This window comes from Oncorhynchus nerka, linkage group LG17 (genome assembly GCF_034236695.1).
Source record: "Oncorhynchus nerka isolate Pitt River linkage group LG17, Oner_Uvic_2.0, whole genome shotgun sequence".
NCBI classification, from domain to species: Eukaryota; Metazoa; Chordata; class Actinopteri; order Salmoniformes; family Salmonidae; genus Oncorhynchus; species Oncorhynchus nerka.
In genome coordinates, this window is record NC_088412.1 from 22,496,855 (window position 1) to 22,522,927 (window position 26,073).

General features: G+C 41.8%; 1 protein-coding gene and 1 pseudogene across 1 annotated transcript; both read right to left on the minus strand.

Moving 5' to 3' along the window:
- Nucleotides 1-474: 474 nt before the first annotated feature.
- LOC115144894 (ornithine decarboxylase antizyme 1-like) lies at nt 475-11,385 on the minus strand. Its single transcript, XM_029686008.2, is given in 6 exon segments — nt 475-1,084; nt 1,172-1,257; nt 2,825-3,000; nt 3,099-3,185; nt 3,187-3,244; nt 11,184-11,385. Coding segments are annotated over 6 exon segments (657 nt in total). The 5' UTR covers nt 11,303-11,385; the 3' UTR covers nt 475-953.
- A 9,297-nt stretch (nt 11,386-20,682) lies between these two features.
- LOC115144980 (uncharacterized) lies at nt 20,683-23,719 on the minus strand (annotated as a pseudogene).
- Between the last annotated feature and the right edge of the window lie 2,354 nt (nt 23,720-26,073).

Genomic DNA, 26,073 nt, shown 5'->3' on the forward strand with positions numbered 1-26,073 from the left:
AAGTTGCAGTCCTTGAAACACAAATCCTTCTTTAACCCGTCCCCACCCCTTCATCTACACTGATTGAAGTGAATTTAACAATTGACATCGATAAGGGGTCAAAGCTTTCACATGGATTCACCTTGTCAGTCTATGTCATGGAAAGTGTAGGCCGTCATTGTAACTGACTTGCCTACTTAAAGGTTAAAGATTTTTTTTTTTTAAAGGTGTTGCTAATGTTTTCTATACTCAGTGTATATGCACTTAACCTTTCATGGATCCAAGGAGCCCCATTAGCACACAGTAATGATTTTAAAACATCAACTTACGGTGCACTAGGTGAAATTCAACACCGACAGACTGATTTTAAAAGATGATGCTTTTAAAACTGGTATAACCCTCTGGTCTACATAGGCCAAATGTTACTTCTTGTACAATTCTTTACATATTTCACTGCGCTGTATCCAATCCATACAACATAACTAGAAATCAAAATCCACTTGTTAAGGTGAGCACTTTTATTCGCACACTTGTTACATGCAGATTTCAGTCAAGTGAATCAAAACTAAAACAAAATAATTCATGCACACTTCTTTTTTTTTTTTTTAAACTAAACATGAAAATCAACTTGAAGTAGCCAGGGGAAAAAAACTAGTTACATGAGTATGCAGCATGGAAATTACCATATATATTACATCCTAGAGATTATCATTGTGGTGGATGGGGGAGGGGGAAATGCGCACTACACATGGAAATTATTACAGTGGTGAGAAAACATTTTCCAGATGTGTCCATTCCTGGTTTAACATTACACACTAGTGCAAATGTCATTGTAATACAGCACATCAAAGGTAATAAACAAAAACAATCTCACAGGAAACCTAAACCTCACTGAGTTTTGATAATATGCATTTTCCCTAAGTGATAGAGTGGGATGGGGAAGGGTACATAAAAGCAAACTTGTGTGTGATCAGTTATTCGTCGTCAGAGGAGTCTCGTTCGATGCTGTAAGCCATGAAGAAAGCGTCAGGACGGGTAGGGACGAGGGGATGACCTGGTCTCACAATCTCAAAGCCCAGGAAGCTGAAGGTACGCAGCAGAGATGCTGGAGCGAGAGAGAAGGTAGTGTGAGAAGACTCAAAAAAAAAAGTATAAAAAGAAGGGTTGACTGGACACACACACAGGAACTTACCTCTGTCGTCTCGGTTCTTATGGAAGCAGATGAAGACATGGTCAACTTGCAGCTTCTCTTCCGCAAACTCCAGCAGGAGAGCGAAACTGGAGAAGGGAAGTAAATCACTGAGCTATTAAGGCAGTGCAATAGAAACAGAGTCCATCTAGCAAGAAACAACCATGTAAAACAGGTTTAAAGACATCATCCAGCGATAAAAAATATATATATTTCAAAAAGGTTTCCTATTGTAAAGCAATAGGAAACCTGTAAAGCAAGTATAACTAAATACAGTAAAAAACACATAAAGGGTAAAAAAAAGACATTTAGAACAAAATAAGGTTTTAGACAACTGCAGAAAGAGTAGGGCATTCAAGGTGGACTAATGGGGATTGGCCTCCGCTTGCTTGAGGAACAATACAGAAAATAGTAAATGCCAACTATTTCATGAGGATACCTGGACCACCTATAGAGATGTGCCTTTTATTAAAGGGTCACCTGTTTTGAACGTTATATTGTTTTTGTGCATCTCATAGATGTTCTATAGATTCCCAGGGTCATTTCATGTGTATCTGAGTTATTGGCGTTCAAGCAGACAGAAATCCGGACGGTATGATGTAGTACTGCAATAAAGTCGCTCTCATTACAATGAAAGTTAATAGGAAACGACTTTTAGATTGCGAAAACGTCTATCATACGACAGATTTCAATATTGGCCGATGTCGTAACTCGAGAGGATGCCTTCTTGAATGAGCCATTGGTCATATTTTTTTGCGATATTCCTACCTCGAGAAAACTGTAATTTAATAGAGGGTCTAGCTAATTTTCCTATACGTCTGCCTCTTTAGTCAAGGGTGCATTGCATTGTTGCGGTTACCAATCGCGTTCACGTTGTCATGCTGGGTCACAAAGTTGGTAAGCTAAATCATCACACAATCCCTTCTCAAAGTGAGGGTATATGTCAAGAAACGTGCCTATTTCCCGCGAAAGTACCTTATGTCTCGATTCCAAAGCTAGTTATCTTACATCTCTGAAAAGATTTGTAATGTTGTACTTCTTGTTGACAAAAATTTGTGCCAATGTTGGGAATTTTTAGATGGTGGCCAAGACTCCCATTCACTTCTTGAAGGAGAGCGCTCTTTGTCCCAGAATTGCCCAGAATGCACCACACGGCACATTGACGTAGCATGGGCAACGTTTCCCTATCTCCTCAAAAGTATATCTGTAGTTGTGAATGTTGGACTCTACTGAGACACATCGATTTGCAGATTGAACATGGTGAGATTGTTGACTCCTAAATTGCCTAATCAAACGGCACTAACTAGCTACTTTACATGCTGATATTATCTTTACGATTATTGTGTGTAGCTACATTTTCTAGCTAGCAACCTAGCCAGCCCCTAAAGAAAGCATTGCATTGTGGATTTTGTTGTCGACTTGAGCGGCAACAGATTCCCACAATAATTTACCACGTTGCTACCAACCTTATTATACCGCCAAAATGAAACCTTTGTTCACAAAATATTGTTCTCACATATTAGTGTTAATTAACTAAAGGAATGAGTTGTTTTGGGTGGATTTTCCTTTAAGTAAAATCAGGTGATAAATGAGCTGAAAAGGAGAATGTAGGAAACCGGTCGACAAAAGAGGTTGCATTTGCATTGGATGACTGACCTGTCTTTGCTGCCCTCAGGCAGAGCTCCAGGGGGGATCTCGATGTAGATGTTCCTCCCTTTCAGCGCCCCCCTCCAGACACAGTGCTTGCCCACTGAGCGACGGGGCTCAAAGAGCAGGAAACGCACTCTGCCGTTGATGGGTGGAGGCTCCTCAAGAACCAGCAACCGAGCATCCTGCAAGATTTATTTTTTTAGAAATTAGTGGGTACGAAGAGAGGTTTGACACAGGTATGTATCCTAATGCCAGAGGATGTGAAGGAGAGTGGACTCACAGAGTAGAATAGCTTAGCTGAAAGACTGCGATCCCGCTGGTCATTTCCTCGCCCACCTGGGATCTTCAGGGGTGGGCGAGGGGCATCAGGAACACCACAGAGGCCCCGGACAGGGGTTACTGCAACAGCGGGAACACCGCCTCTGACTGGAGGTGTTGGAGAACACAGAAGAACAGAGCCATTATTACTAAAGGAGTCATACAACTTTTACATTGAGCAATATATTTCACCTTCGGAATATATTCATAGCCCTTGACTTATTCCGTACTTTGCTGTGTGACAGCCTGAATTCAAAATGGATTAAACACATTTTTCCTCACCTATCTACACAATACCCCATAATGACAGAGTGAAAACATGTTTTTATAAATGTTTCCAAATTTATTGACAATAAAATAAATAAATATCGTATTCACACCCAAGTCTATATCACTGTGTTTAAAAGAAATTGGACAATATGGCGGTATTTTAATAATGAAAGTTCTAAATTTACTTTATAAGTGGTGGTTGACCCTAGGGTGGCAACACATACATTCTAAGTGATTTCAATGGGTCTTTCTCCATTTTGATTGAATTGAACCGTATAAAACCATAAATAGTTTCGCATTTATCAATTTCTTGTGCTCATTTGAAATCATTTCCACACTCCCATGTAGGGCTGCATGATTTGGGCAAACAAATTATTTTTTTCCCCTTCTTTTACATTTTTTTTTACCCCTTTTTTCTCCCCAATTTCGTGGTATCCAATTGTTGTAGTAGCTACTATCTTGTCTCATCGCTACAACTCCCATACGGGCTCGGGAGAGACGAAGGTTGAAAGTCATGCGTCCTCCGATACCCAACCAGCCGTACTGCTTCTTAACACAGCGCGCATCCAACCCGCACCAATGTGTAGGAGGGTACACCGTGCACCTTGCAACCTTGGTTAGCGCGCACTGCGCCCGGCCCGCCCCCGGAGTCGCTGGTGCGCGATGAGACAAGGACATCCCTACCGACCAAGCCCTCCCTAACCCGGACGACGCTAGGCCAATTGTGCGTCGCCCCACGGACCTCCCGGTCGCGGCCGGTTACGACAGAGCACAGCTGGCGCTGCAGTACAGCGCCCTTAACCACTGCGCCACCCGGGAGGCCTAGGCCTAATTCTTAACCAAATGTTGCAATTGCGATTTGGAGCAAATCACTTGGGAAAGTGTTGGAATCATGGAAATAGAATGATTATTCTAATTCTATAGTTAGAATATAATAGCGGGCACTTTGAATACAGTGTTTGTCATGACAACGAATGAAAATACCAGGGAGGAGTTATTGTGACAGGGTAAGAACCAAAGAGTTGACAATGGGAATCTATAATCTTTGGCTACATTGAATATCCTCTTAGCTGCTTCATGTTGCTAACATACTCATGCTTTGCGTATTCCTCTTTTATTTAGAAGATAGTTGCACATGCTGATTTAGGTCTACACCATCACTGGTATTATCAGGCTGTATAGCTAGTTACGTTTGCGCTGACTCAGTACATTTATTAGCTAGCTAGTCAGCCAGCTAACTATTGATTAGCATTAGCAGCTAACAACTTAGGCTCAACTCACTAAGAAACTAGCCGTTTGCAGATGTAAGAAACACAAACTAATTGTGTAGTGTAATTATATAACGCTAGTGGAGCGCTGGGTCAGTAACCAAACGGTTGCTGGATCAAATCCCTGAGATGACAAGGTAAAAATCTGTTGTTCTGCCCCGAGCAAGGCAGTTAACCCACTGTTCCCAGGCACCGATGACGTGGATGTTGATTAAGGCAGCCCCCACACCTTTCTAAAGCCAGCAAAAAAAGAAATGTCCCTTTCAGGACCTGGTCTTTCAAAGATAATTCGTAAAAATCAAAATAACTTCACAGATTTTCATTGTAAAGGGTTTAAACACCGTTTCCCCATGCTTGTTCAATGAACCATAAACAATTAATGAACATGCATGCACCTGTGGAACGGTCGTTAAGACACTAACAGCTTAGACTGTAGACAATTAAGGTCACAGTTATGAAAACTTAGGACACTAAAGAGGCCTTTCTTCTGACTCTGAAAAACACCAAAAGAAAGATGCCCAGGGTCCCTGCACATCTGCGTGAACGTGCCTTAGGCATACTGCAAGGAGGCATGAGGACTGCAGATGTGGCCAGGGCAATAAATTGCCATGTCCGTACTGTGAGACGCCTAAGACAGTGCTACAGGGAGACAGGACGGACAGCTGATCGTCCTCGCAGTGGCAGACCACATCTGCACAGGATAGGTACATCGAAACATCATACCTGTGGGACAGAAATGTCTGGGTTCTTGTAGGTGCCTTGGTGGAAGGAAGAGTGGGGTAACATCTCATTAAGAACTGGCAGTCCATGAGAATCTGGTGCAGTCCATGAGGAGGAGATTAACTGCAGTACTTAACTGCTTTGGGAACGGGGGCAGTATCGAGTAGCTTGGATGAATAAGGTGCCCAGAGTAAACTGCCTGCTACTCAGGCCCAAAAGCTAGAATATGCTATGTATATGCTATATATGCTATATAACGCTATTTCTGAGTTGTGACACCTCTCCTTCGGAAAATGGCTGTATGTTTTTCTGTGACTTGGAGCTGACCTAACATAATCGCAAGGTGTGCTTTCGCCATAAAGCCTTTTTGAAATCAGACACTGTGGCTGGATTAACGAGAAGTTTCTTTAAAATGTTGTATAATACTTGTATGTTTGAGGAATTTTAATTATGAGATTTGTTGTTTTGAATTTGGCGCCCTGCAATTTCACTGGCTGTTGGTTAGGTGGCACGCTAGCGTCCCACATATCCCAGAGAAGTTAATGCAGCTGGTGGCCACACCAGATACTGACCGTTACTTTCGATTTTGACCCCCCTTTGTTCAGGGACACATTATTCCATTTCTGTTAGTCACATGTCTGTGGAACTTGTTCAGTTTAGGTCTCAGTTGAATATTATGTTCATACAAATATTTACATGTTAAGTCTGCTGAAAAATAAACGCAGAGTTTAGTTGGGTTAAACGTGTAAGACACATTTCAGTTGAATGCTTTCAGTTGTACAACTGACTAGGTATCCCCCTTTGAATTTATATTAAGGAAAGTGAAAACAGCATTGTTGTACATTCTTTGTAAATTCTTCAAGCTCTGTCAAATTGGTTGTTGATCATTGTTAGACAGCCATTGCCATAGATTTTCAATATGACTTAAGTCAAACCTGTAACGAGGCCACTCAGGAACATTCAATTGTCATCATAGTAAGCAACTCTGGCGTATATTTGGCCTTGTATTTTAGGTTATTGTCCTGCTGAAAGATGAATGTCTCCCAGTGTGTTGGAAAGGAGACAACCTGGTTTTCCTCTAGGATTTTCCATGTGCTCTATTCAGTTTATTTTTATCCCCAAAAAACTCCCTAGTCTTTGCCGATGACAAGCATACCCATAACATGATGCAGCCAAAATTCAGGACAAAGTTAATTTGTTTACCAAATTTGATGCAGTTTAGTGCCTTATTGCAAACCAGATGTTAACTGGATGTTATGTGTTCTATCACAGCAATTAAACTCAGTGTTCTAAAGTCACTATTGGCCTCATGGTGAAATACCTGAACGGTTTCCTTTCTCTCCAGAAATTGAGTTAGGAAGTACACCAGTATCTTAGTAGTGACTGGGTGTAATTAATAACTTCACCATGCTCAAAGGGATATTTAATGTCTTTGGGGGAAAGGGGTGCTAAGCTGACATATGGAATTGTTTTAAAAATGGTCATACAATGGTTCATTTAGGTATTTGATTTTAGGACCGCTTTAGGTATCAGATAAATATATACATTTTTTTAATTGATAGAATATTGATATTCGCATTTACTACTAAAGCCCATAGAAACACATTGAATAACACATTAATAAAATGGCAGAGGGTCAAAAACTAAATTAACTGGTGTGTCAATCAACTCTGGGGGGTTAAACACTACTCCTGAATTTATTTAGGCTTAACATAAAAGGAGTTACTTATACTTATTCACTCAAGACATTTCAGATTTTAATTTTATACTGAAAATATAAAAAACGCAACAATTTCAAAGATTTCACTAAGTTCATATAAAGAAAATCAGTCAATTCAAGTAAATTAATTTGGCTCTAATCTATGGCTTTCACATGACTGGGAACACAGATATGCATCTGTTGGTCACAGACACCTTAAAAAAGATAAGGGTGTGGCTCAGAAAACCAGTCAGTATCTTGTGTGACTACCATTTGCCTCATGCAGCGTGACATCTCCTTCACAGAGTTGAACAGGCTGTTTGATTGTGGAATGTTGTCCCACTCCTCTTCAATGACTGTGTGAAGTTGCTGAATATTGGCGGGTAATGGAACAAGCTGTCGTACACGTCGATCCAAAGCATCCCAAACATGCTCAATGGGTGACACGTCTGGTGAGTATAAAGGCTATGGAATAACTGGGACATTTTCAGCTTCCAGGAATTGTTTACAGATCCTTGCGACATGGGGGCTGTGCATTATACTGAAACATGAGGTGATGGTAGATGAATGGCAAGACAATGGGGCTCAGGATCTCATCATGGTCTCTCTCCATTCAAATTACCAGCAATAAAATGCAATTGTATTCATGTCCGTGGTTATGCCAGCCCATTCCAAAACCCCACCATGGCACACTCTTGACATCAGCAAACCACTAGCCCACATGACCATCTGCCCGGTACAGTTGAAACCAGGATCCACCGGTGAAGAGCACACTTCTCCAGCGTACCAATGGCCATCGAAGATGAGCATTTTCCCTCTAAAGTCGGTTAATGACGCAGAACTGCAGTGAAGTCAACACCCTGGTGAGGACGACAAGCATGCAGATGAGCTTCCCTGAGACGGTTTCTGACAGTTTGTGCAGAAATTCTTCAGTTGTGCAAACCCACAGTTTCATCAGCTGTCCATGTGTCTGGTCCTAGAAGATCCTGTAGGTGAAGAAGCCAGATGTGGCGGTCCTGGGCTGGCCTGGTTGCACGTGGTCTGCGGTTGTGAGGCTGATTGGACGTACTGCCAAATTCTCTCAAATTGGAGAAGGCTTACGGTAGAGAAATTAACATTCAATTATCTGGCAACAGCTCTGGTGGACATTCCTGCACTGCATGGTAATTGCACGCTCCCTCAAATTGACAGCTGTGGCATTGTGTTGTGTGACAAAACCGCATATTTTAGAGTGGCCCTTTGTCTCCAGCACAAGGTGCACCTGTGTAATGATAATGATGTTTAATCAGCTTCTTGATATGCCACACCTGTCAGGTGTATAGAAGATTATCTTTGAAAAAGAGAAATGCTCACTAACGGATATAAACAAATTTGTGCACAAATTGAGAGAAATAAGCTTTTTGTTCTTATGGAACATTTCTGGGATATTTTATTTCAGCTCATGAAACATGGGACTAACACTTTACATGTTGCATTTATAATTTTTCTTCAGTAAACATTTCTAAAAAGATAATTCCACTTTGACATTATGGGGTATTGTGTGTAGGCCAGTGACAACTATTTAATCAGCTCAAAATTCAGTCTGGAACAACGTTTGGAAAAAGTCTAGGGGTGTGAATACTTTCAGAAGGCACTGTACCACATCACTTCTTACTATTAATAGATGCATTGTTTTATAAACATTTCAAAGCATGCTCATCCGTATGTGGTTTTCGGGGTAAATATAGCAAAAAATTACAGCAGGTAAAAAAAAAAATGTGTGCAGTGCCTAGTGGACCAAAATGTTAGTTTCAGTCCCTGGTGATGATTCAATAAACAAAATGACTGCCTTCACTCAGCTTGGTTGTCAGAGATGGCTGCCATGGTGACTGATTCCCTGTTGACATATCACTGATTAAGCAGAGTGAACTGTCACAGTGGGAGTAGCCTATGGGGGAAGAGACGAGTGCCACTGTCTGCATCATTTCGGGAAACAACGTTAATGGAAAAATACTGAGAACAATTTCAGCTACCCGGGCTAAAAATTAGGGTGGCAAAAAAAGGTGAAGTTCATAACCTAATTCAAGTCTGCACTTGCGACAAAAAGGCCAACCTCTTACATCACTGAGACATGTGCCAGATTACCAACTGCACTGATCAGCCATTTTGCCTAAACCACAACAGTGTGATCTTGTCCATAATAAGCTTTTCTATTGGGGTTGCGCTAGCAGAACTGAGAGTAGGTCTATTCTCCAAGCAGGAACAAAACCCATAACCCATTAGCGGTGGTGTTACTGTTCAGACTCTCATATGCAAACGCCACTCCAGTGTTATATGTGGAGCAGACATGTGAAAGCAAAGTAAGAACCATTGTCAACCTTGGGAGCTCAAAATCAGAGTAACAGTGATATTAAGTATGAGCGACGTCATAGGCTCATCACTACGGTATATTGACTGGAATCACTTGTGGTTCTAGTGAACGAGGTTCCTTTGGAAACAACCTGACCAGATAATTGCAAATAAAATCCAACTAGCATCATTATGGAAAATCCCTGGCCGTTCACAATCCACCTGTAAATTGTTACCACAGATTCAACTGCACTGCTATTCTACACCATTCACAAAATTCCTCAAAATACCCAGACACAAACCATTCATGAAGCGCCTTAACTTGACAGCTGGCTTAGTCAGGTGGGAGATGAGTCCACCTCTTGCGTAACAGCCTTTACCAGTTGAATGAATCTGATGTGGAAAAATACTGCCTGGCAGAAGATAGAATAGATATTTGGCCAAAGGGGAATGATTTTGGGGCAGTTATGGACACCTTGCAACCTGTACTCAAAGCACTTAAATGGTGGTGCTGGGGACTAAGTTTCAAGAGCCCTCTTCCTCTAGCAACAGACATTTAGCATTATGCTCAATGCCCCACCCATACAACAAACCATAACAGCATTTCATACCCATTGGGCACAGACTTGACCAAAACGTGCAAATAGTGCTGTGTCTATTCTGATAGAAAACTATACTACACAAGTCAACAGTAGTTGTACTTAGTGAGACTCAGACTGCCGAGGCTAATCATGACGATTTGCAACTATTGAGAATAATCAAATGGAAAATACTCCATGGTGAGCCGACTTGTGTTAGGGCAAGGTCTTTAGTGTTGTCTAGGTTTTATTGGTCTATACAAGTTTTAATTCCCACAGATGAGAAGGGATGTAAATTCTGATAGGGTTAGTGTACACTGCTGTTCCTTAGCTGGGTTGTTTTTAGCTAAATAACCAACTTTTAGACTGCACATCCTGTACTTTGGTTTTTAGGCACAAGTACTGACAGGGAAGTGAGCCAATAGGCAAGTTAACTAGTTGTCACTCATGTTACCTAGCTAACCTAGGTCGAAAGTATATTGTCGACCCAGTCAAGTCGTCACAGGTTTTTATTGGCCAAACATATGCGAGTGGACATATGGTATTGATACCTGCAGGTGAGAAGCTACAAGTGTTGAAGGGTTGCAAGCTACATATTTGCCGCAATGGCTAGTAGTCGCTAACTAACTGGCTGTGTGACTCTTGCTTAAAACGCACTGTCACTACGTTTCTAGCTACTAACGTCGACAAACGTCTTCCAGAACATTCGACGAAATAAGGTGTTAATCTAATTATCCCAACATTATTGTGAAAACATGTTGCCGTGGCTAACGTTAGTTGGTTTATTAATGCATCGCAAATAGAGCAATTAGCGTTAAACCGTGCATTGACAAAACCAAAGTAGTTAGTCAAAGAACGAGCTGGCTAGTTAGGTTACCAGCTAATGCTAACTAGCTACCTAACGTTAACCCGTTAGCCAACGTCGTCAGCATAATGCTAAATGACAATTTGTTCGATATAAACAGCAACCAACTTTAATAACATTATACAGACTTCAATTAGAGCTAAATATAGTCAACTTTGAGATAAAAAGGCAGTTCGGCACAATATTGTTCCACTGACTTACATAATATCAACTGTAAACAAGTTGCTATCGGAGTAAGGTTACAGTTAGCTAGGCCTCTGCTACTGACCCAATGAGTAATCATAGTCCTTCTGACAATTACAACACTATCTCAACTTACCTTTCACTCTCGGGGTTATTACCGGGCAGTTCGTTAACTGGCATTGTGGATGTGGTTTTCTCTTTTTCTCTGACAAAACAGTGGCTATTTAATATCGTCTGAAGGTTGGATTTAACCATAAGGCCAACAGCGTCCAAGACTGCAGATCCCTTTTGCTTCTATCCTCACCAAATATTTTTTCTCGTAGGCTCAGGCTGCCACAGCATAAGGGGAGGGCTGCTCGAGTCAGCAGTCACAAAGGAAAGGGAGTGTCCTAAAACCACGACGTTTGATGAATTAAACTTTGGAATTAAACCATAGAATTGGGAATGACAATAATTTAATAGGATCTCTATTGTCGTGACTGTACTTTCATTAATCTGATGACTGTTATTTATCAAATCAACTATGTTTAATTATTACCCGATTACCTGAATCATGTAACAATTAACTCATTAGGATTTGGGGGACCACAAGAGCGGTTCTTTAAGGATCGTACCGTTAAAAAAAAAAGTGTTATCCTAAAATGACATACAGGCAGTTAGATTTGGGTATCTCAGGACCTGAAGCAAGGATATGAGCATTATTGGTGTCATTTAAACGGAAACACCATGGTGGCAAAGTAAATACAATATAGCAAGTAAAACACTGGAGTGGTAGATTTGCAGTGGAAGAATGTGCAAAGTAGAGATATAAATAATGGGGTGCAAAAGAGCTAAATAAATAAATACAGTAGGGGGAGAGGTAGTTGTTTGGGCTAAATTATAGATGGGCTATGCACAGGTGCAGTAATCTGTGAGCTGCTCTGACAGCTGGTGCTTAAAGCTAGTGAGGGAGATAAGTGTTTCCAGTTTCAGAGATTTTTGTAGTTCGTTCCAGTCATTGGCAGCAGAGAACTGGAAGGAGAGGCAGCCAAAGAAAGAATTGGTTTTGGGGGTGACCAGAGAGATATACTTGCTGGAGCGGTTGCTACAGGTAGGTGCTGCTATGGTGACCAGCGAGCTGAGATAAGGGGGGACTTTACCTAGCAGTGTCTTGTAGATGACCTGGAGCCAGTGGGTTTGGCGAAGAGTATGAAGCGAGGGCCAGCCAACGAGAGCGTACAGGTCGCAGTGGTGGGTAGTATATGGGGCTTTGGTGACAAAACGGATGGCACTGGGATAGACTGCATCCAGATTATTGAGTAGGGTATTGGAGGCAATTTTGTAACTGAGGAGGAGCGGTAGGATGGTCAGTTTTACAAGGGTATGTTTGGCAGCATGATTGAAGGATGCTTTGTTGCGAAATAGGAAGCCAATTCTAGATTTAACTTTGGATTGGAGATGTTTGATGTGAGTCTGGAAGGCGAGTTTACAGTCTAACCAGACACCTAGGTATGTGTAGTTGTCCACATATTCTAAGTCAGAACCGTCCAGAGTAGTGATGTTGGACGGGCAGGCAGGTAGCGATCATATGAAGAGCATGCATTTAGTCTTACTTTTATTTAAGAGCAATTGGAGGCCACGGAAGGAGAGTTGTATGGCATTGAAGCTCGTCTGGAGGGTTGTTAACAGTGTCCAAAGAAAGGCCAGAAGTATACAGAATGGTGTCGTCTGCGTAGAGGTGGATCAGAGATTCACCAGCAGTTAGAGCGACATCATTGATGTATACAGAGAAGAGAGTCGGTCCAAGAATTTAACCCTGTGGCACCCCCCATAGACTGCCAAAGGCCCGGATAACAGGCCCTCCAATTTGACACACTGAACTCTATCAGAGAAGCAGTTGGTGAACCAGGCGAGGCAATCATTTGAGAAACCAAGGCTGTCGAGTCGAAAGCCTTGACCAGGTCAATGAATACGACTGCACAGAATTGTTTTTTATCGATGGCGGTTAAGATATCGTTTAGGACCTTGAGTGTGGCTGAGGTGCACCCATGACCAGCTCTGAAACCAGATTGCATAGCGGAGAAGGTATGGTGGGATTCGAAATGGTTGGTAATCTGTTTGTTGACTTGGCTTTCGAAGACCTTAGAAAGGCAGGGTAGGATGGATATAGGTCTGTAGTAGTTTGGGTCAAGAGTGCCCCCCCCTTTAAAGAGGGGGATGACCGCAGCTGCTTTCCAATCTTTGGGAATCTCAGACGACACGAAAGAGAGGTTGAACAGGCTAGTAATAGGGGTTGCAACAATTTGGCAGATAATTTTAGAAAGGGTCCAGATTGTCTAGCCCGGCTGATTTGTAGGGGTCCAGATTTTGCAGCTCTTTCAGAACATCAGCTGAGTGGATTTGGGAGAAGGAGAAATGGGCGAGTTGCTGTGGGGGGTGCAGTGCTGTTGACCGGGGTAGGGGTAGCCAGGTGGAAAGCATGGCCAGCCGTAGAAAATTGCTTATTGAAATTCTCATTTATTGTGGATTTATCGGTGGTGACAGTGTTTCCTATCCTCAGTGCAGTGGGCAGCTGGGAGGAGGTGTTCTTTTTCTCCATGGACTTTACAGTGTCCTAGAACATTTTGAGTTTGTGTTGCAGGAAGCAAATTTCTGCTTGAAAAAGCTAGCCTTGGCTTTTCTAACTGCCTGTGTATATTGGTTTCTAGCGTCCCTGAAAAGTTGCATATAACGGGGGCTGTTCGATGCTAATGCAGAACGCCATAGGATGTTTGTGTGTTGGTTAAGGGCAGTCAGGTCTGATTAGAACCAAGGGCTATATCTTTTCCTGGTTCTAAATTTCTTGAATGGGGCATGCTTATTTAATATGGTGAGGAAGGCATTTAAAGAAAATAACCAGGCATCCTCTACTGACGGGATGAGATCAATATCCTTCCAGGATACCCCGGCCAGGTCGATTAGAAAGGCCTGCTCGCTGAAGTGTTTCAGGGAGCTTTTGACAGTGATGAGTGGAGGTTGTTTGACCGCTGACCCATTATGGATGCAGGCAATGAGGCAGTGATCGCTGAGAGAGGTGGGTGTGGAGCCAAATACAGCAGTGGGGTCAAACTGTAGATCCCAGTTCCTACATTTGAACATAAACATTGATTGTATCAAATTAAACTATGCTACATTTTTATCTCTGAGACCCTCAGGATGACAAATCAGACCAAGATTACTGAATGTAAGTACATAATTTACCTTCAGAAATGAATGTATCAAACCAGTTGCCGTGATAAGTTGTTGTTGTGCACTCTACTCAAACAATAGCATGGTATTTCACTGTATTAGCTACTGTTAATTGGACACTGCAGTTAGATTAACAATAATTGATGCTTTCTGGCCATAAAAGACATGTCTATGTCCCGGAAAGTTGGCTGTTGTATACAACGTCATTCTAGTCACATTAGTAACAACCGTCCCGGTTTAGGGACACCCACCCTGTAGAGGTTAAAGAGTTACCATCTCCCGAATTAAAAACGAAAAAAGGTCTCCATCTATCACATCCATAAACAGTCAATTTATAATCTCGTATCAAATCATCATTCTGAAGAGTCGTAACCTCATGCATCTGCAAAACCTGAGCCTTACTTATGATTCAGTACGACACAAATTGGTTTAATTATTTATTTACTAGCTAATTAAATGGTAACACAGGGTAGACATACACACTTAATACATTAGAAACAGGTCCCTAGCAGACTGACAACAACATGGCTGCTTGTACAAAAGCGATAGAGGTGGGCAGGGGGCAGAGAGACAGAGACATAATACTTTGGTACATTTAGAAACTACTCTCACAGTGATCATATACTTTGCACACAAACCGCCGCCCGATTGGAGTAAGAAATCATGAATGTATTTACGTGTAAATGCCTAGGTTCTTTGTGTATTTGTCGGAATCAGGCCTTCTTGGAAAGAGTGTTGGTCCTTTTCGTGGCACGCTTGTAAGGCTCCGATTGTCCGAAAGAGGCAGGCTCGAGGTCAGAACAGGCACAGGTTCAGTGATCAGGTCAGAGGACAAACAGTACAAGGGGATAGGCAGGCTCGAGGTCAGAATAGGCTGAGTGGTCAGGCAGGCGGATTCAGGATCAGGACAGGCAAGGGTCAAAACCAGGAGGACTAGGAAAAACCACTGGTTGACTTGGCAAAACAAGATGAACGAGCACTGAGAGACAGGAAACACAGGGATAAATATACCGGGGACTAATAGGTAAAACAGGTGACACCTAGAGGTGGGTGGAGACAATCACAAAGACAGGTGAAACAGATCAGGGCGTGACAAACCATTTCCTCCTATAGTTTCTAAAATCATGTCCCTCTCAATGAAAACACTCATCAACGAGCATTTTATAGCAAAGCCCATCCTCCTGGATGTTCATGACCAACAGAAGTATGGAATGGGTCACAAGGTTACTAATAATTCACAGAAAACAGTATCTGCTAGTAAATACTGTCCTCATTGTGTTGAGACCAGGGTCTGGCCCCGAGCCATAGCTCCATGTGTACCTTATAGAATAGAAACACCAACTCATGCTATGGAATGCGGTCTTGTTAGGTTTATCACCCAAAGCATCGTAAATATTCTGTCAGTGTTAAATCTCGCAGAGGCACATCCTCAGTAGAACACACACAGATGAAAGTGTTCTAAGAACCCACTATTCTGTTGCATAAAACAATTTGATGCAATAACAGCATAATAACAATCTTGTAATTTCCCCACCATACAGAACACTTTGTTGTATAGTTAGTCTGTAGCAGCAATCAACAGTATACATTGCATTCGGAATGTATTCAGACCTTTTACACATTTGGTTTAAAAAAAATAAAAAGATACTCAGTCTACACACAATACCCCATAATGAAAATGCTAAAACAGGTTTATAGACATTTTTGCAAATGTTTTAAAAATTTAAAAATAAACTGAAATACCTTATTTACATAAGTATTCAGATACTTTGCTATGAGCTCAGGTGCATCATGTTTCCATTGATCATCCTTGAGATGTTTCTAGAACTTGGAGTCCACCTGTGCTAAATTCAATTGATTGGATATGATTTGGAAAGGCACACAGTTGACAGTGCATGTCAGAGCAAAAACCAAGCCATGAGGTCGGAGGAATTGTCCGTAGAGCTCCGAGACAGGATTGTGTCGAGACACAGATCTGGGGAAGGGTACCATCCAGAAGGGCAACCATCTCTGCAGCACTCCACCAAATCAGGCCTTTATGGTAGAGGCCAGACAGAAGCCACATGGCAGCCCTCTAAGAGTTTCACAACATGAGAAACAAGATTCCCTGGTCTGATGAAACCAAGACTGAACTCTATGCTCTGAATTCCAAGCGTCACATCTGGAGGAAACCTGGCACCATCCCTACAGTGAAGCATGGTGGTAGCAGCATCATGCTGTGGGGATGTTTTTCAGCGTCAGAGTCTGGGAGACTAGTCAGGATCGAGAGAAAGATGAACACCCCAAAGTAGAGAGAGATCCTTGATGAAAACTTTCTCCAGAGCGCTCAGGACCTCAGACTAGGGGGGCGAAGATTCACCTTCCAACAGGACAACGACCATAAGCACACAGCCAAGTCAATGCAGGAGTGGCTTCCAGACAAGGCTCTGAATGTCCTTGAGATGCTCAGCCAGAGCCCAGGCTTGAACCTGATAAAATGTCTCTGGAGAGACCAGAAACTAGCTTTGCAGCAATGCTCCCAATCCAAACTGACAGAGCTTGAGGATCTGCAGAGATGAATGGGAGAAACTCCAAAAAGAGGTGTACAAATAGAGTTAACATAATTTAAAATACTACTTAAGTAGTTTTTTTTGGGTATCTATACTTTTAACAACTTTTACTCCAATACATTCCTAAAGAAAATTTACTTTTTACTCCATACATTTTCCCTGACACACAAAAGAACTTGTTACATTTTGATTGCTTAGCAGGACAGGAAAATGGTCCGATTGACACACATCAATACAACATCCCTTGTCATCCCTACTGCCTCTAATCTGGCAGACTCACTAAACACAAATGCTTTGTTTGTAAATGATGTCTGAGTGTTGGAGTGTGCCCCTGGCTGTCCGTAAATTTAAAAAACAAGGAACTTGTGCCGTCTGGTTTGCTTAATATAAAAGGAACGTAACATGATTTATACCTTTTGATACAAGCAATTGCATTTACTTTTGATACTTAATATTTAAAATCAAATACTCTTAGAGACTTTTACTGTAGTATTTTACTGGGTGACTAACTTTTACTTGACTAACCTATTAAGGTGTCTTTACTTTCACTCAAGTATGACAATCGGTTACTTTGTCCCACCACTGCCAAGCTTGAAACATCATACCGAAGAAGACTCGAGGCTGTAATCACTGCCAAAGGTGCTTCAACAATGTACTGAGTAAAGGGTCTGAATACCTATGTAAATGTAATCAGTTTTATGTGTAATACATTTGAAAATCTTTCTAAAAACCTGTTCTTGCTTTGACATTAAGGGATATTGTGTGTAGATTGATTCAACACCCCCCCCCCCCCCAAATAAAAATAGTCCATTTTAGAATAACAAAATGTGGAAAAAGTGAAGGGGTCTGAATACTTTCCGAATGCACTTTAAAATCTCTCCAGTGCTATATTTGTATTTTTTTTCAAAAGCTCTCAGCTGTGCCTGCCTGTCAGGGACGAAGGCATCTAAAGCAGGGCAGGCTATAAGACACTTACCAGTGAATTGCAATCAATTTCCACAAACTTCTCCCTCCATAGGAGAAAAAGTCACAGGTAAGACTCATTCTGTTATCTGTTGAGTTCTTATAGGTTTGCATTAGAATGTAGTTTGAGAATAATTTGACAAGGACTGTTATTTGACTGATGTCTATTTTAAGAAATGTTTTATTGGTCTATGCCTCATGCTTTATTGCGACTGATCGTGTCCTTGACATCAGCATAAACATGGTGCTTTCAGAAAGTATTCACACCCTTAGACTTTTTCCACATTTAGTTGTGTTACAGCCTTAATATAAAATGTATTCAATTGAAAATTTGTGTCACTGGTATACACATAATACCCCGTAATGTCAAAGTGGAATTATGGAAAGCTGAAATTAGTAAGAGTATTCAACCCCTTTGTAATGGTAAGCCTAAATAAGTTCAGAAGTAGAAATGTGCTTAAGTCACATAAGTTGCATGGACTGACACTGTGTGCAATAATACTGTTTAACATGATCTCTGTACCTCACACATACAGATAATAGTAAGGTCCCTCAGTCGAGCAATGAATTTCCAACACCAAAATGACCAGGGAGGTTTTCCTGTGCTTTGCAAAGGTTACCTATTGGTAGATAGGTAAAAAAAAAAAAAAAGAAGCAAAAAGCAAACATTGAATATCCCTTTGAGCATAGTGAAGTTATTAGTTACACTTTGGATGGTGTATCAATACACCCAGTCAATACAAAGCACAGGAGGTTGGTGTCACCTTAATTGGGGAGGACGGGCTCATGGTAATGGCTGAAGCAGGGGATTAGTGGAATGGAACCAATCCATTTGCTCCGTTCCAGTCATTATGAGCAGTCCTCCCCTCAGCATCCTCCACTGCTACTGTACAAAGAAACAGATGTCCTTTCTAACTCAGTTGCCGGAGAGGAAGGAAACTTGCTCAAGGATTTCACCATGAGGCCAATGGGGACTTTAAACCAGTTAGAGTTTAATGGCTGTGATAGGAGAAAACTGAGGATGGCTCAACATTGTAGTCACTCTACAATACTAACCTAATTGACAGAGTGAAAAGGAAGCCTATAAAGAATACAAATATTCCAAACATGCATCTTGTTTGCAATAAGGCACTAAACTAAAACTGCAAAAAAGTGACGAAGAAATTAACTTTTTGTCCTGAATACAAATTGTTATCTTATGAGTACCCCTCTTCATATTTTCAAGCATGGTGGTGGCAGCATCATGTTTTGGGTATGCTTGTCATTGGCAAGGACTAGGGAGTTTTTTTGGGGATAAAAAGAAACAGAATAAAGCTAAACACAGGTAAAATCTTAGGGAAAAAAACAGGCTCCGTCTGCTTTCCAACAGACAATGGGAGACAAATTCACCTTTCAGCAGGACAATAACCTAAAACAAAAGGCCAAATATACACTGGAGTTGCTTACAGTACCAAGATGACATTGAATGTTCCGGAGTGGCCTAATTACAGTTTTGATTTAAATCAGCTTGAAAATCTATGGCAAGATTAGTAAATGGCTGTCCAGCCATGATCAACAACCAACTTGACAGAGCTTGAAGAATAAAAAAGATAATGTACAAATATTGTGCAAAGCTGTAAGAGACTTACCCAGAAAGACACTCAGCTGTAACTGCTGCCAATTACCCCTGTATTGACTTAGGGGTGTGAATACTTAAGTAAATGAGATATCTGTATTTCATTTCCACACATTTCTAAAAACATGTTTTTACTTATTCATTATGGGGTATTGTGTGTAGATGGGTGAGGAAAAACAATTGAATCCATTTTGAATTCAGGCTGTAACAACAAAATGTGGAGTATGTCAAGGCGTAAGAATACTTTCTGAAGGCACCGTAACCCCAATCCTTGTTTGTGCTCAGTCCTCATTGCCTATGTGATTTTAGCGCAAATGTTCAGTTGAGTTAACACTCTGAAAATAAAAGATTTAGTCTATACCGTCACTGGGATGTTTAATAAGTTTACCTTTCAAATATCTTGCATTAACAAAACCCCAATATTTACCTGAATTTACAGGACACAACAGATCCAGAACAACATCATCTGAGTGTCTTAGCAGTAATAAAATCCTTATTCATTACATTTCCATTTCTACATTCAGAAAATAGTATATTTTGTCCCATGTTGACCAACCACTCTGTCTACTTCTAGTGTCATATGAAGGTATTTTGTCCATCCAAAGTTTGAAGGAGGTTGAGAACCCATGGAAAGGCATTACTCTAAACCGTTGCATAGTGTTGGCCATCATCATTGTGCTTGTGAGCTCAGGGGTGAATGAAGTACATGGTGAGTGTTGAAACGCATGATATTAAAAATATAATCAATGCACACAGACTAGCTCATGCATTCTCTCTCGTGGTTTAGATGCACTGGAAGTATTTCTAGAGAATGATCTTACTCAGATGTTACTTGGAGGCACAGCTCAGGTACAGGGACTTAAAGCTTACACGGAGTATACCAAACATTAGGAACACGTTCCTAATATTGAATTGCAACATGACATCAATAAGGGTCCATCGCTTTGCCATGGATTCACCTGGTCAGTCTGTCATGGAAAGAGCATTAGGTGTTCCTAATGTTTTGTATACTCAGTGTATTTTCTGTGTCCTTCTCATTTGTTATTCAGTGTGTTAGTTCTAAGTGCCCTGCTTTGGAACCTTGTTGTGTACCTGGTGTTTCCCTCTTCCTGCCCTCCAGCCTCTCTGTGGGACAGCTTGCCGAGTTGGGGATAAGACCATGGAACAAAAGGAAAACCAGAGAGAAGAGGGGGAGTCTTGAGGATCAGAAATAGAGATGCCTGACAAAGAGATGCCTGACTAATGTCAGTTTGCCCGGTGCTTATTCTATCAAAGTATATATAATATATATATATATATATATATATATATATATATATAGTAGTTTGCTACTGTAGAAATAACCAATTTATAGAACAATTACCAAACAAATACAATTTTACTTGTCACATGCACCAAATATAACAGGGGTAGACTTTACAGCAAAATGCTTACTTACGGGCTCTTTCCCAACAATGCAGTCAAAAAGTCACACATACTTCACAATGATTTTAAATTAGACTTATACACAGTCTTATATGATCATGCATAAATGTCTGCATAAATGTTTTTCATATTTAAAGGGTACACAAAAATCAATACAAATGAATAACATTTGCTGGTTCCCAGCTCATATTCAATTAAATATTATTTTAGCCTTTAATATGCCCTTTCATTGGATGCAAATTGACAATTATCAAATGGTATTTGAAAGATCCAATATGTGCACTGTGCCATTGAGTTTGCAATTGACATTGATGAGTAAGAAAAATTGTATTAAAATGTAAAATCAGCTAATATTTGATAGAACATGATTGAGCACAAATGGAAAATTAGATGTGGTGATGATGTACAGTGGGGAGAACAAGTATTTGATACACTGCCGATTTGACAGGTTTTCCTACTTACAAAGCATGTAGAAATCTGTAATTTTCATAATAGTTACACTTCAACTGTGAGACGGAATCTAAAACAAAAATCCAGAAAATCATTATGATTTATATGTAATTAATTAGCATTTTATTGCATGACATAAGTATTTGATACATCAGAAAAGCAGAACTTAATATTTGGTACAGAAACCTTTGTTTGCAATTACAGTGATCATACGTTTCCTGTAGTTCTTGACCAGGTTTGCACACACTGCAGCAGGGATTTTGGCCCACTCCTCCATACAGACCTTCTCCAGATCCTTCAGGTTTCGGGGCTGTCGCTGGGCAATACGGACTTTCAGCTCCCTCAAAATACTTTCTATTGGGTTCAGTTCTGGAGAATGGCTAGGCCACTCCAGGACCTTGAGATGCTTCTTACGGAGCCACTCCTTAGTTGCCCTGGCTGTGTGTTTCGGGTCGTTGTCATGCTGGAAGACCCAGCCACGACCCATCTTCAATGCTCTTACTGAGGGAAGGAGGTTGTTGGCCAAGATCTCGCGATACATGGCCCCATCCATCCTCCCCTCAATACGGTGCAGTCGTCCTGTCCCCTTTGCAGAAAAGCATCCCCAAAGAATGACGTTTCCACCTCCATGCTTCACGGTTGGGATGGTGTCTTGGGGTTGTACTCATCCTTCTTCCTCCAAACACAGCGAGTGGAGTTTAGACCAAAGAGCTCTATTTTTGTCTCATCAGACCACATGACCTTCTCCTATTCCTCCTCTGGATCATCCAGATGGTCATTGGCAAACTTCAGACTGGCCTGGACATGCGCTGGCTTGAGCAGGGGGACTTTGCGTGCGCTGCAGGATTTTTAATCCATGACGGAGTAGTGTTACTAATGGTTCTTTGAGACTGTGGTCCCAGCTCTCTTCAGGTCATTGACCAGGTCCTGCCGTGTAGTTCTGGGCTGATCCCTCACCTTCCTCATGATCATTGATGCCCCACGAGGTGAGATCTTGCATGGAGCCCCAGAACGAGGGTGATTGACCGTCATCTTGAACTTCTTCCATTTTCTAATAATTGCGCCAACAGTTGTTGCCTTCTCACCAAGCTGCTTGCCTATTGTCCTGTAGCCCATCCCAGCCTTGTGCAGGTCTACAATTTTATCCCTGATGTCCTTACACAGCTCCCTGGTCTTGGTCATTGTGGAGAGGTTGGAGTCTGTTTGATTGAGTGTGTGGACAGGTGTCTTTTATACAGGTAACGAGTTGAAAAGGGTGCAGTTAAAACAGGTAATGAGTAGAGAACAGGAGGGATTCTTAAAGAAAAACTAACAGGTCTGTGAGAGCCAGAATTCTTACTGGTTGGTAGGTGATCAAATACTTATGTCATGCAATAAAATGCAAATTAATTAGTTAAAAATCATACAGTGATTTTCTGGATTTTTGTTTTAGATTCCGTCTCTCACAGTTGAAGTGTACCTATGTTAAATTACAGACTTCTACATGCTTTGTAAGTAGGAAAACGTTCAAAATCGGCAGTGAAACAAACACTTGTTCTCCCCACTGTATATACAATAAACAAAATCATTGACTTATGAGTAATGGTCCACCCATTCAGTTGGCCTGGCCCTTGCCATTATTCCTGTCATTGGACCACATGGAGGAAACAGTGGCCACCATGTTGGGTTTGATGGAGATCTTGGTTCCATCTTGACCCAACTCCACCACCTTGAGGTCCTCATTGTCAAAAGGCACAAAAAGGTGAGTGCTCCAGGGCCCCTCTGGACCTGGCTGTTCAGAAGGAGGGCCTGGTTGTTACCGTTGGTCAGGGGAAAGCGGCAGACTCCCTGGTAATTGAAGATGAGCCAATCGGAATTTCTCCATGGACAGGGTGAGGCTGTGCAGCCGAAACAGGTGTCCCTTCCCTGGGCCCTCCTGGCCTGCTGCTCCCTCTCCACCCCTATGTGAGTGAATAAAAAATAAAATAACTTGGCAATGCAATCAATGCACAGACATGTATCATGCATTTACATTGAGGCCTGCTCACTTGCTGGTGGTTCCTCCCCTTCTTTGGGAAGAACATAGTTCTCGAGGCCTCTACAGCCTGTCCATCCTTGCCCACCTCCTTCCTCATCTGGACCACAGCCTCCTCCAGGCCTCTGCCTGAGCACCTCCAGCAGGGCAGGCCGCAGGGCCAGCTCCCTGTGGAGCCCCTGGAATATAGAGCCCAGTGTGGGAAAGGAGAACAGTGTGAGAGCTGAGGAGTTGAGCAGCCCGGCCAGGACGGTCTCACTGGACGACACCCCAAGGGACAGGGTGGGGAGAGAATGCAAGGTACACAGCGGGACCAGAGCAGCCCGTAGTTGTGACTGCATCTGTGGTGGCTGGACAGCACTGAGGAACTCCTGCAGCTCATACAGAAAAGCATAGGTCCTGGAGGAAGCAGGGGAAGGACTTTGGCTTGTCACTGGGAGAAGGACAATTACACAAATTTAAGAAAAATAATAATAAAAAAGAAAAATGCATTTTTTTTAAAAGCCAAAGCCAACTGCCCTTTCATTAATTCCTTTAGCCATTGAGAAAGCACCAGGGGAATGACACTGACATCACTTCTTGCTCCTTCACCAATTATACCTTGTAGTTCAGACAACTTTTGCCCTGAGAAGGGTAAATAAGCTTTATAATATGCTTTCCTTCCATCAGCATGTAACTTGGAAAACGATAAGCCGAACAAGATGAAGTGTTCTTCTTACCTGTATCTGGTGTTTTTGGGTCAACATTGATTCGCCATTTCAGGTGACTTTTGCCCTCTGATAGCTTTCCTGTTAGGATGAGGAACTGTGTTCCCTTAAAATACATAGTCTGAAATGGGGAAAAGTGGGAGTCCGATACCAACAGCATTACACCAGTCTTGAAATGGTCTATGGTAAGACAAGAGACTTCTAAAATGTGAAAGACAAGAAGTTCAGTAATGTTGTAAATGAGTAGGTAATGAGTTCTAACCTGTTTGTAAGGCTGTAGATTGACTGGTGAAAGTGATGGCGCTTAAGGCTGCTGTTCTAGGTTTTCTAAAGGCAAGGAGCAGTATGAACTTGATCTTGGAAGGGAGGCAGAGTTTCCCATTTCATTCAGAATCAGATCCATAACTGGTTGGGTGCCAAACATGTAACCCATGTTTCTCTTTGATGGCGTCTTCAGCTAGATTGCTCACACAGCTGGTGCTCCAAACTCCAACCCCAAGTCAAATCCTGTCTCAGATCGCTTTCCTGGACCTAAACTTCACAAATTGCTGAAAGCATATCCTCAACTACCTCTACATGAGCTGGTGTACTTCCAAAATATGGAGTGTCCCCACACTGGACAGCATCAGTATCAGGCAGAATGCGCACCACAGCCTCATGGCAGCCCGTCATGTCTGGATCTAACACTTGGTTTGGTTCAGGTCAGCAAGGGAGAATGGTTTTGTGTAGTACACTGCCTCAATACCATGTGATGTGTCCATTGAAAGATGGGGGAAAACATTGTTTCCTCAACATGTAGAGGAACAGTATGCTAAAATAAATGTTCTGTCAGACACCTGGATAAGTGCAGTGAAATGGGTTGTTTTACATGGTCAGCCATACTAGTACAGCCACCCTGGGGAAAATTAGGGTTAAGTGCCTTGCTCAAGGGCATACTGACAGATTTTTCCCCTTGTTGGCTCAGGTCTTCGAAAAAGCAATCTTTCGGTTCCTGGCCCAACACTAACCGATAGGCTACCTGCCACCCAAAGCTGTGAATACTATGGTGGGCTGAGAAAGCTATGGAAAGGAAGCACAAGACTACGGAGCGTTGTGTGTGTCGCAGATGGACACCTGGCCTCCCTGTGGGTGAGGATAGACTGGGGACTGACAAACACCGAAACAAAGGACGCTTGGAGACAGAAAAACATTAATGTAATCACATTTCTAAAGGCCTTTCATGGACAACTGGCCGACTCTAAACACTATCCTATCGTTTCAATCTCCTGCCTTTTCTACATAATGTTTTTTCTTCCAATGCACAAACAGATATTGGAATGTTCATTGAATTGCCTCACAAGTGGCTGCTTTTTAAAGGTGACGAATTGGATGACAGATTAGACACATTTGCATTCAAAAGTCCTCTCAGCAGTTATTCTAAGGACAGTGGGATGGAGTATGGATGTGCTACATGCTAGATAGATTACAAGTGTGTGTGCTAAATAGGAGCGCCCTTTACGTCTGACCGATTAAAGGATCTGATGGCCAGACCATGAGATGCTGCTGTTGAGACCTCTGGGGTTGAGAAGGGCCTCCTGGACAAATTCCACAGCTGCAGCCTTCTTTTGCAGACGGCCAAGGTCATTGAGTTGTGGCTGTCCTGCTTAGTGGTCAACCATGCCAAGTGATAAAACCAAGGTTAATTTACAAATTCCTGCAGGGATTCACAAATCCACAAACAAAATTACAAGAATGATAATTTAACAGCTTGAAAACAGATGTAATAATGCAAAACACTATTTAACCATGTGTACTTCAGAGTAATCCCAGAACATGACATCAATTGTTGCTTTTATTTACTAGGCCTACAGGAAATTGTAACAAGTCCATTATTTCCCCAATTGTGGACATTTCTTTCTGAAATGTGCATTCCCCACTAGACAGACAGAACTGAAGAGTAATTTCTCAAAACACTTGTCCATTTTTGGGTAAACCGATAAGCCTAGCTTTGTACAGAACATACTACTCTAATAGTAGTAGAAAAATTATGAACTTATTCCACACCTACATAGCGTCATTGTCGGGCTCCTTCACTTTAAAGCCTAAAAATCTTGAAT